The sequence below is a fragment of the Anoplolepis gracilipes genome, chromosome 9 (genome assembly GCF_047496725.1).
Source record: "Anoplolepis gracilipes chromosome 9, ASM4749672v1, whole genome shotgun sequence".
NCBI lineage: Eukaryota > Metazoa > Arthropoda > Insecta > Hymenoptera > Formicidae > Anoplolepis > Anoplolepis gracilipes.
Window position 1 is genome coordinate 12,843,367 of NC_132978.1, and position 11,935 is coordinate 12,855,301.

General features: G+C 40.9%; 1 protein-coding gene across 3 annotated transcripts in view; it reads right to left on the reverse strand.

The window, feature by feature from the left end:
• The window catches only part of LOC140669829 (protein Wnt-2), a 63,079-nt gene extending 51,430 nt beyond the window's left edge, over positions 1-11,649 (reverse strand). The window contains exon 1 of one of the 3 annotated variants that reach the window (XM_072900001.1): positions 609-2,983. In XM_072900001.1, the coding sequence (XP_072756102.1) occupies positions 609-685 (77 nt within the window). In that variant the 5' untranslated portion in view covers positions 686-2,983. Of the gene's footprint in view, positions 1-608; positions 2,984-10,682 lie in introns of those variants that run through there. The other 2 variants (XM_072900000.1, XM_072900002.1) reach the window with 2 other exon arrangements.
• Between the last annotated feature and the right edge of the window lie 286 nt (positions 11,650-11,935).

The window sequence follows — 11,935 nt, forward strand, 5'->3', positions numbered from 1 at the left end:
AGTTTTTTTTTTTTTTTTTTTTTTTTTTATGACCATAGCATACTTCCATTAATCATTATTTAGATTTCGGAATTTTTTTGTTTCTGTTTTTCGTGAAAAGTTGCGTGCATAAATTAATTACGGTCGTACGGCTCGTCGGATTTTATCACGGCAGCGCGAACATGCGATTTTGACGAGGTGTGACGGGCTTTCAGCACGTGTCTGAGTCACGCGTGTCGCGACCTCGCGAGAATCTCCCTTCCGATTAATGCTCCTTGTTTTTTTTTTTTTTTTTTTCTTTCAATTCGAATAATGATTATGATCGACGCTGCAGTTTCTAACCTTGTCGATTAATTCGATTAACATTTTCACTCATGGCACAGTATAATTTAGAAACCGTTCACGGCTCTTGCAACACAACGATTATCGACAGATAAGGCGGAACTACATTGTCAGTCGATCGATTGTTTGTTTAAACTTTTCTCGTTGCGTAATTCTTTTAACTTTCTACATCTATATAAATCCTTGATTATAATTTATATTACATAAATGTGTATACTTATCATTAGTATTATAATTCGTATTTATTGTAATTAAATGAATTAATTATAATTAAATGTTTCTCTCACCTCGTTCGTCGTGGCTCCTGGACTTGCCCAAGAATGAAAAGGGCTATCGCGATTGTCGCGATATCACCGAAACGCATCTCTTACATCACAATCACCTTGTTGTTATTGAATGTATAAAAAGCGGATGTGCACGCGACAAAGTTTTACGCTTCCGCGATCAGCAACGGCAGGTCGGACGACCCGATGATAAATCCGACGCTCACCGGAAGCCGGTCGTTCGAAACTGGGACCGACCCCGTTCCGTTGTCAGGTCGGATCGGTGTGGGATTTGTCGTGAACGCAGTTTCCGTCCGACACTCTTTCTCTCTTTCTCTCTCTCTCTCTCTCTCTCTCTCTCTCTCTTTTTCTTTCAAGCTCGACGAAATTTATTTTACAACACGAAACTTTGTCTTTAGTGTTTATCCAACACCATCCTCCAGCGACATCATGAGAAGTTTCTTGTCGTGATTCCGATCGCTATAATCACTTCGAGTTCTCGTTAACACCTCAAGACGACACAAAGCCGTGCGTACTGTACAGGTGCGAAAGAGCCGAACTGTAGAGCCAACATTTGGCTTCTCTAAAGTGTTTGAACGCTTAACACTCTCGTCTTACACCGTCCCGCACCTCGGCCGCAAAGTGTTTATGGTTTCCAAATATTTTTTCCTGATTCCAGCGTTCCCTCCTCTTCACGGTGACTAAGCTGGGCTCTAGAAATGATTCGTTTCTCATACGCGTTCCCAATCGTATATCGATCGTATGTCACGGATGGTGCCTCCATCGGCGATAATTAAGATCGGACTCGCAGCGGGCCCGCGATCCGTGAATTCGATCAGCGGGTGGTTACAGCCGCGATCGCGATGAAACGTGTAAATCCACGCACGCGCTCCTCGTCTTGGACGAGGTGAATCGCCGCGGTATTCCTCCGGTTGGAATGTAACTTTAAGTAAGATCCACTCGATTCGCTTTAATGAAGCGCGATCGAGACTCGATCTCACAAAGTTGACTATCCTAATCCGGTAGGCGAGTTTATCCGAGAGAGAGAGAGATGGCGAATCAGTTATCCTAATGGGCGCGCAAACGTCAGTCTCGTTTCAGCAAAAAGACACTAATTAAAAAGATGAGTACCGAGTACCATGAGCCGTTATCGGCGTGACGTGCTTTATACTCGAGCTTGCCGATCGTCGCAGATATCGCGACTCACGCTATCGTCGAGACACGATCTTCTTGGACAGTCTCACGCGACAATGTCGACCGATTATCATCGCGATGAGGTTCCTTGTCGTCATCGCCTCGTTAGGAGATTTCGATGCCGAGGTAATTTATCGGCCGACTCATCGTCATCGTATCACTCCCGCGCGAGACGCTTAACGATCCTCTCCTCCGACGGTGGGGAGATCGCACCGACGAGATCGCGCAAACCGCAAAAACTGGTGATCGATCGTCCGGCAGTCACGAGAGAGAGATGCTCTCGCTTCGCATCGTTTCGCAGTTATTCTTGTTTTTTCCATTCGTCGGTCGGCTTGCTTGTACCTTGAAGAATTCTAGTGCTCAAAGAGCACCCTCCTGAAGAGAAGAGCTCCGCTACCGGTTTCTTATTGTCTCGTTGTCTTATTGTTCTGCCGTGTCAGTCCTTTTGAATCTACGCCTCGTCGACTCTCTTGTAGCGCCTCGTTGCGAACAAAGCAGTGCAAAGAATATTTCTCGTGAGCCTCCTTTGCGCCACTTCCTGTCCGGCGTTTTCTTTCTTCTTCTTTTTCAATCTCGACTCGATATCCGAGAGCGCGTCGTGCATTCGGTATCGATGATATTGCTCGTGAGCTTGACGCTCTCACTTTATCAATATTCAGATCGATCAACGTCGTCCAACGATCGCTTCGCGATCGACGATATGATTCAGGTAATCGATCGTCTTTGCGTTCCACAGATCAACACTTGCGAGACCCATCGTCTTCTTTTACCGATCACCTAGTCAATGTCATATTTTCCGGCGTGTCATTATTCATCATCCGGCTGCACGAAGACATAGACGTCACCGCCTCCACATATCAAAGATCGATAAGCGTTTCTGTTTCTCTCTTTCCAAGGTGACGGAAATTTTCTCAAAGGGTCGAAAACGTTTATATGAAACAAAGAAGGAACGCGCAAAAAAAAAAAAAAAAAAAAAGGAAAAAAATATTACACTATTGGAGCAATCTTGATCGCATCGAGTGCAATCATTTAGCTGATTGGACGCGATTTATCACGGCACGTCGTCGATTCGCTCGTGTCGCGTGCACAACACTGGCCGCGCGCGGGAACTAGAGCAGAGGGTAACTGTGCAAGGTATGCGGTACAACCTGGTGCTCAAGGTAACCGCCGCCACCACCACCACTACCACTACCGGCCACCGGCATCACCACCACCACCACCATCACCACCACCACCACCACCACCACCACCACCACCACCATCGGCGCTACGGGCAACCGTGAACACGGGCTTACGAGCTCCTGCCACTTGGGGAGCCAGCCACACCAGGAGGGTTACTCTCGGCTCGAGCTCGGCAGAGAGTTCGACGGCGAGAGCAGCGGCGCATGGGAATTTGAACGAGCGGGCAGAAAGTAAAGCGCGTATGTGTTCGGTCGAGAGGAGGGCCCGCGATGGACTGGCCTCGGCCACGACTCGAGTCCTCCTACCTTTGGGATCGGGTCCCACAGCCTCTACGATGTTACCTCTACGATCTCTACCTCCTCTCGATCCCTCTTTCTCTCGTTCTTTTACTCACCGTGCTTCTTTCTCGTTTTCTCTCTCTCTCTCTCTCTCTCTCCCTCTCCCTCTCCCTCTCTCTCTCTCTCTCTCTCTCTCTCTCTCTGTTCTCTCTCTTTCTCTCTTACTCTTGTGCTCTTTTCCCTCGTTCTTACTCTCTTCCTGCTCTTTGCTTTCCTTCTCCATTTCATTTCCTCCTCCGCGCGTTATATCCTCCCGGACTACTCTTCTCGGTCGCCACTCGCCGGCCACCTCGCTTTGCTTTAATTTGAAAGTTACCCGCCCGCCGATGCTTTCTCGAACGCCAGATTGCCATACGTCTATATCCGCGAAACTGCCACTGCATTTCTTTGCCGCGCCACACACTTTTTGATTGCACGTCAGATAGCGCGATGATGCGAGAATATCGCGAGTACTTGTTACTGTCTCGACCCGCGATGTTCGCCATAAGTAATGGATATCGATTCTTTTATTCGTCCTTTTTGCCCGCGTGATGAAAGAGATATAGATTTTTAAAGCAATTTAATGCGAGAGAATATATCTCGCAATATCGATCATACGTCGATCGATCGTATATCTCGATGAAGAATATATGTAATAACTGAGTCACTCTTGATGAATCGGTATTATTATTATGTGAAAATGTGTACCACAATATATTTTACATATCAGTGTGTATTTTCCCAATATTTTATAATTAATTTAACATTAAGATTACAAACTTTGCTTTTTGTGAAGCGAAAAAGGAAAAAAAAAGAGCAACGTTATACGGAGATGCAGATGAATCTGAATCGTTTACTTACGTTAAACATCAGTCTGAGAATCCGATTGAATCGTTCGATTAATTGAATTCGTTTGGCACGAGCGGGATAATTGACTGCTTGTACGCCTACGCTCGGCGGAAAGCATGATATCGTATCGTTATATTGCAGCTTTTTTTAGTACGTTCTCTATGCATTGTGCTTAAATTTATTAACTTTAAATACGTGGGTTTAGTTTCGCAAATTATAACGCGGAAAACTTTACGAGCTGCACATTCGAGATTGATGGAACGAATTAATCAACTTCAACAATTTAAAATAAATACAATGTCGAGAATATCACAGAGTTGTAACGCGAGATTTAGCCATATAATTTATTCAAGTTATTTCAAACGTCGCTAATTATCTAAATATTTTATACTATTTCTATTCTGAGATAAAATATTACTATTCAATGACGGAAACGTCCGCGAGACAAAGCTTTTTATTTTTATAACATTATGTAATATCACCGAGAAGCATTGATGAATGATATATAAGTGCGTGCTAAAGTTTGATTCCATTACAAACATGTATTTTGTATCATGGATGGCTCGGCTGATCAATCCGGTCGATTTGAGATGAACTTGATGTACGAGAGGTGATCTGGATGCTGCTGGCTGGAAGATATTGACGTGCTTGAGAAAAAAATATTCGAGATACTATCTGAATGAGAGAGGACGAGAGAGAGAGAGAGAGATACATCTTCAAGATCTAGTGATCTTTTTGCCTATATCGAGAAGGAGAATCTTAAGAATGATATTCGAGTCTTGTCGTCTCATCGCATGAGAGCGAATCGATCATTAACACTGTAATCGAGAATTCGCGTTGAATAATATGATTGATGCTTGATAAACAGAGTGATAATCGAAGATAAAAGAACAGTTTGTAACAAACAACGCGGCACACATACCTATATACATTTGAGGTTTTCTTTTTCTCTCTTTCACATTTTTCGACAATCAGGGAAGTTTCCGGTGCCGCCTGCGCGCTGTTCATGACATCGGAAATTAGTATGTTGCACTCTTGGTAATTTTCTGGTCTTTTATAGTCTCGTGGCATGCGAATATCGCAACCGATATACACACACACACACACACACACACACATATATATATATATATATATATTTTCACGATGAATAAAGTATATACACGCGAGCGATGAGAATTTTATTCAGAAGATCTCGCCAAGTTCCCTCTCCCTGCGTTTATATGGACTCGCAGTTCCCTGTGCTTTTCGAGGAAACAAGCTTGCCATATAACAACCATGGGGGGCCTTTGAGCGAATTCCATTAATTATATATCATTACGCCGTAATTGTATGCCGTATGTTTTGGGTTTTAAGGGGGTCTCTCGTCGTGTCGGGTCGTCGTTCCATGTGTATGCCTCGCACGATCCGGCGCTATCAAGAGGGGAAGAAAAAAAAGAAGTAAGGTGATCACCACGACCTCCCGGCAATGCTATGGAAAATACGCGAGTTTCGAAAGGCTGCCATCGAAAAAAAGAGACGCGGGTTTGTCGAAGATATCTGGAGCGAAACCGTCTCCGATTCTGGAGCACACTGTGAATTTTCAGGTATGTACCTTCCTCTCTCGTATTATCAATCGTGCACTCAAAAAAAATGATCTTGCAACTTTAACAAAAATCAAACAAAAATAGAAATAGAAATATTACAAGTTGCCAGTGGTTTTTAAAAAACAGTGTAATAATCTTAATTGACGACTTGACTGGCAAAGGATATTTATTTAATTCTTATGAAATGTTACATGACGTTTCGACCTTTGACAACTTTCGATTTTTTAAAACTCTAACATCTGAAGAAGACCCAAACCAAGGATCGAAACGTCATGTAACATTTCATAAGAATTAAATAAATATCCTTTGCCAGTCAGGTCAACGCTTAAAATTATTACACTGTTTTTTAACAAAAATTTTCTAGGTGTACAAAATTAACTGAAACAGATAAATTATTAGCAAATACTGTAATACTGCATATATTTTGCACTTGATCAATTTAAATGACAGAGACAGAATTTATTTCTGTACTATTAGTGTAATTTAGACGGAAAATTTGTCTGCGACGCCTATCTTTAAGGCCTATTGTCAAGGACAATTATATTTATAATTAATATTTGGCAATGGGATCTAAATTTTGCTAGAATATTGCTGCTATAAATTCTATACAATCAATATTCTAACAGATACAAAAAGTAGCGATAAATTTTAATTGAGACAATACATTAGCGAAATATTTTTTTGAGTGCAGATCTCGATTCGCTTGCTTTATTTCACTTCTTCCATTTTTGTAATTTCGGAATTATAAAACTGTAAATGTATTGTAAAAATTGGCATGTCAATTTTAACGAACGATGTGTGACAATACTGCTCTATTATCTTATTTATGCGAGTCGGACAAATGACAGGAATTACGTCTGGCTGAGCAGAGCAATGCAGTCGACCAGTTAAAAAAAAAAAAAAAAAACATTTATTTGTGTAAGGACTGATTTTTTTCTATAATTTCCATGAGTTTGTATAAATCGTTCCGTAGAATTGCCTATGATTTGTGATAATAATTATAATTTTATGTATACCTGTATACAATTTAGCGATCGGTAACAATAGCGCCATGCCGGAAACGACGTTGCGTCACGATTGCACGCAAGAATGTACTTATACAGGATGTACATAAAACACGCAAAGCGAGAGGAAAGAATGACGCGAAGACAAAACCAATACGATTTATTGTGAATTCTCGTTTTATGCTCGTGGCTCGTCCCTTTCTCGCGTTTCTTTCCTTCAACGCGAACGACAGATGCGGATACCGTAAAAATGTTTATAGCCCACCGTGAATTCTGAGCGCGCAGTTTTCACGCTATAACGCTTTTAATGGAATATCATTAGCTTCACGATTCAACGGGTAATTTATAACGACAATTTAATTAACGACATCTTAGGAACAATAATAATGCTGTCACACCGGTGTCGCAACAATAAACGCTGTCACACGAAATCTTATGACGCTGCACGTGTCTCTCGCGTTGTGTCGGATTCCGTACATGTGTAAAACATACTGCACGTACGCAACTTTTATTAAGTCGATAGAAAATAATACCAAAAAAAATTGTTTCTTAATCAGTTTTAATTCTGAATAACGAGCATCATTTTTTCATTTCACAGCATTCAATGTTGCGAGTTATTTTTTTTTTTTTTTTTTTTAGCCACCTTCTCCAGTCTCATTATCACGAAAATTCAACCCATATATGTTACACACCTGCGGCATAGTTCAAGGGTATTTTCTTGAATGCACCGTCCTTAGATAAATTACCTGAGATCCTCCAAATCGGACCGTAGAGGCCCAAGAGCCCTACGTTCGTGTATTAAGCTTTATGACTCCATTATTCGTCGGATACACGATCGAAATAAAGGTAGGAAGTTATTAAGACGGATAGCTTCACCGGTTCTTTTCAACCTGTAAGGTTGAAAATCCCGAAAAATCTTGGAAAAAAAAAGATACAGAAAACTCCTGAATGTGTTTCGTTTATTTAGTGTCGGTAAAGTAATAATAGCCTAGTGATTTTATATTTTGTTTGTATATTTATAAAGAAAAACAATCGTAAAAACTTTCTTCCTCGGCAATCTTTTTCACAAAATTTCAACTCACCTCCATCCTCTTAAGATAGCTTGTCCCAAGTAGAGTAAACACCTTTCCAGTCGTAGTGTCGTTGCTCTAAGAGCTTGAAAGAATCTCTACCCCAATCTTTTATATCTCAGCGGATACAATGCCGCCGAGAGGCCAAAACTGGCTAGCGTGTAGAAAACGTTGTACCCGACAAACATCTGCTCGAAATACAAACCGCTAATAGAAACTCACAAAAAGATGACGTGAAAGAAGAAAGGACAACAAAAAGGATGGCGGGAAGCAGTGAAATCCAGACAATAAATTCTCTTTAGAACGTAACAAAAAGAAAAAAAAAAAGAGAAAAATATAGAATAAGAGATCTAATTGAGAAGTTTATCCTAAAAAAAAGTTACATGACTAATAGTGACATATTTTAATAAAAAAAAAAAAAAAAAAATAATAATAATAATAAAATTTCTTTTTAATAATTTAAAAAATTTTTCAAAATTTCGTTTCGAATTATCTATTATTTCAAAAGCAATAAATCTAAAAGTTCACGTGAAAGTTTATGATTTCTATCTCTTGCCGGAAATTACAATCTCGTAAATCAATCGAGTATCAACGAGAAAGTGTGGATTTTACGAGTTTCTCACCCGGAAACGCCGTGTTCGATTCTAGGAGTCTCTTTTGGAAGAGGCAGGCCTCTCTTAGAAGTAACGTTGAGGAGAAGGAGCTCCCTCCGAACGAGGAAGGGAAAGAAACGCGTGGAAAGGGTGGAAAAGACTGTTCTTAGTCATTGGTTGCCAACGCTCAGGCAAGAACGACTCCTTTCTCGCGTGGGTCGACTGAGAGTATTTTAATAGGAAGCAACGAGCAACAGGTACAAGTGCAAGAGCCCGTTTGGGTTACGCCCATTCCGACTCGCGCTTCTCGTTATATGACGGAGCCGATATTTTCTCTTTATCGGCGTGGCTTTCCTCATCCCTTCTTTCGCGATCGTCGTGATAATCCTTCTCTCACTTATCACACATGACGAGACCAAACGTTAGAAAATCGAAGCGATTTATATCCTCAGTTAGATTTTCAATAATGGAGACCTAAATTTTGTGTAATATATCCTTACGATAAAAAATGAATCCCGAACGTCTCCCTCTAAATTATAGGATTACATTAGGGTGCAAACCATTTCGATCATTTCCCTCATTTCTCGCCTTATAGTCTCGCTAAGAATCTGACGGGGAAATCAACAGCTGCTGTAGACTCGCAATAGATACTCTCGCGAGACCAAACTAATTTTCCACGAACAAAAGTCAGCTATGTTGATTATTTTTAATACTGATGTCTCGGACGCGAGAGAGAGAGAGAGAGAGAGAGAGAGAGAGCGAGAAGGGGGGAGAGGAAGAAAGAAGGAGAGAAAGAGAGCCTAAGGAAGGGGAAAAAGAAATTTTAAGGAGCGAACGAAACGGAGTCTCGTGATGGGGTCTCGGGATCTCTTTAAAGTGCCGCGGTCTTCCGATAATTAGAGGGCAGCCATTGTTACACCGGGACTCTCGAGCGGAGGTAAAAAGAAAGAGAGAGAGAAAGAGAATCGAGGGGAAGGGAACAGAATGAGAAGAATGCGAGAGAGGAGAGAGATGGCCGCAGACGGCAAAACTCGGAGGAAAAAAAAAAAAAAAAAGGACCGGCCTACCCGGCCACGGAAATACATGATTTTAAGAGCTGCCACGCGATGGAGAGACGGTAAACGACGTGAGTGAAATCGAAAGAGGAACAACACGAGTAAGGAGAGACGCGAGAAGATCGTGAGAACGGGAGAAAATGACGGCGTCGAGAGCAAACGTGGGCCTCGCGCCAGGACGAAACGCCAACATTCGAGATGAATGACTCGATGCCTTTTCGCAGAGATTTCGAGCACCAGCGCGATAATGTTACTTTGATTATCTGATAACCGCGAGTGCAATAAACGTATGAGATACGACGCTATACGGGCGCTTTGTTACAACATACGTGCAATACAACATCGTTGCTATTCGATTTATAGCAAATATGTCAAATATAATAAATATTGCTCGCACGTGCGATTTTTTTAAACAATAAATATGAAAACAGTAATAAAACAATCAAAATTGGTTTTCAACACTTAAAAAAATGATCTTGCAACTTGGACAAAAATTTTCTAGGTGTACAAAATTAACTTAAACAGATAAATTATTAGCAAATACACTGTGGTACTGCATATATTATGCACTTGATCAATTTAAATGACAGAGACAGAATTTATATTCGTATACTATTAGTGTAATTTAGACAAAATATTTTTCTGCGACGTCAATCTTTAAGGCCTATTGTCAAGGACAATTATATTTGTGATTAATATTTGGCAATAGGGTCTAAATTTTCTGGAGGTATTGCTAGAATATTGCCGCTATAAATCCTATACGTGACAAACGATATTCTAACAGATACAAAAAGTAGCGATAAATTTTAATTGAGACATCTAGAAATCTATCTACATTAGCAAAATATTTGTTTGAGTGAATAATGCGGTGTAAAATAAACAATAAAAAGGACTAAAGTGTGCAAATAAAAATATTGATTAAAAAAGATTCAAATAATATTAATTATACGTTCACTTCAGACCTTTTTCAGTAAAGTTTCAATTAGATAAGGATAGTCGTAATTCCTTAGAAATATATGACAGTTGCAAGGAAGAGTATTTTATTTAATCGAAACTTTACTGAAGATGCCTCTGAAATGGATTGAAACATGTAATAAATATTATTTAAATTTTTTAAAATTGCCCTAATAATTTTTATTTGCGTCTATTATCGTACGTTTGGTTTTCGTTTTTATTGTTTAATTTCTATTATAAATAATGTATATGTGAAATTGAAAGCCTTTGAAAATATGAAAAATAGAAACTTACCTCAGGAACAAGTATCGAATCTGCCTCATTATGCCGTATCGTGATTAAACAGCCGCCGCATGTTTCGTTACAACTGATGAAATTATTTTAGCCCGCTTCCTCGCGTACAAAGCAACAACCTGTGCCTGCGCGAATATAAAAACACCATCTGATAAATTATATCGACAGGCAATTAGCGGGTCCGTCGATTTTCATAAATCATCGCTGTCGCTTTTTAATGGCTCGATATAAATTGGGGCATTTGGTCTGTGGTCTGATAATAACGGTTGCTTTCTCCTCGAAGAGTATCACCCGTGTACATCGAGTCTTCCATGATCATATGTCACAAGGATGTCGGAAAAATTGAAAATTTTCCGAAAATGGAGAATGCACCGTGTGGTATCGCACGATTAATGCGCAATATATTTTATAAATCGCGTCACATAATCATTTCCAGCCACGTTGTTGTTAAAAAGTTAAGGCGAAAGGAGACACATTTTCTCAAAGTCACTCTCGGATGACTTGCGTTTGCATTTAATCTCACATGGAATTGCTCGCTTGTCTTTACATGTCTTGACACTCTTAGTAGACGGTAAAAACACTGCGTATCGAAAACACGTTACGTGCAAAATGCGTGGTCATGTCAGTCTATCATTCCTATAGCCGCACATGTAACGTAGGACACAACCTACATCGACATCAACATCCACAGCTAAATCTCAACAATGTGGGGCACAATTATAATTTTCGCGATTAGCCAGGTTGTGCGAAAGTTAGATTTAAAAGTCCGGCGCGTTTGCGAAGAACCGTGATTGAATCACGGTATATACATGGAACGTGCAGGCGACACGTGAACGCGGATGTGACGGAATTCAACGGGTCGGGCGAAAATTTCAGAACGAACGAGGGTGACACTCGGACAGACGAGACCTGCACGAATCTCGCCTGCATGATAATTGGCCCAGGTCCCAGCCACTGTTTCTCTGATAACAGGTTCTCCGGTTTTGGTGCAGCCGCCGGTATCGCGCGCATGCGTCCCCGCCCGTTACCCCGTCGACGTCTCATCTCTTCTTTGAGAGGTCGTAAAGATAATGCCCACATGCTATAGAGCGGCCTGGTAGCATCAGCACGGAAAATTTATCCAGATTCCATTTCAATGGAGATCGTTCGGCGCGATTAATTAACTCGACGGATCGCGCCGGCCATCATGAGGGCCTTCGCTCGCAGGCCCTATTGTCAATGTTTACGAGCAACGTCGTAACGTTTGCGTCCAT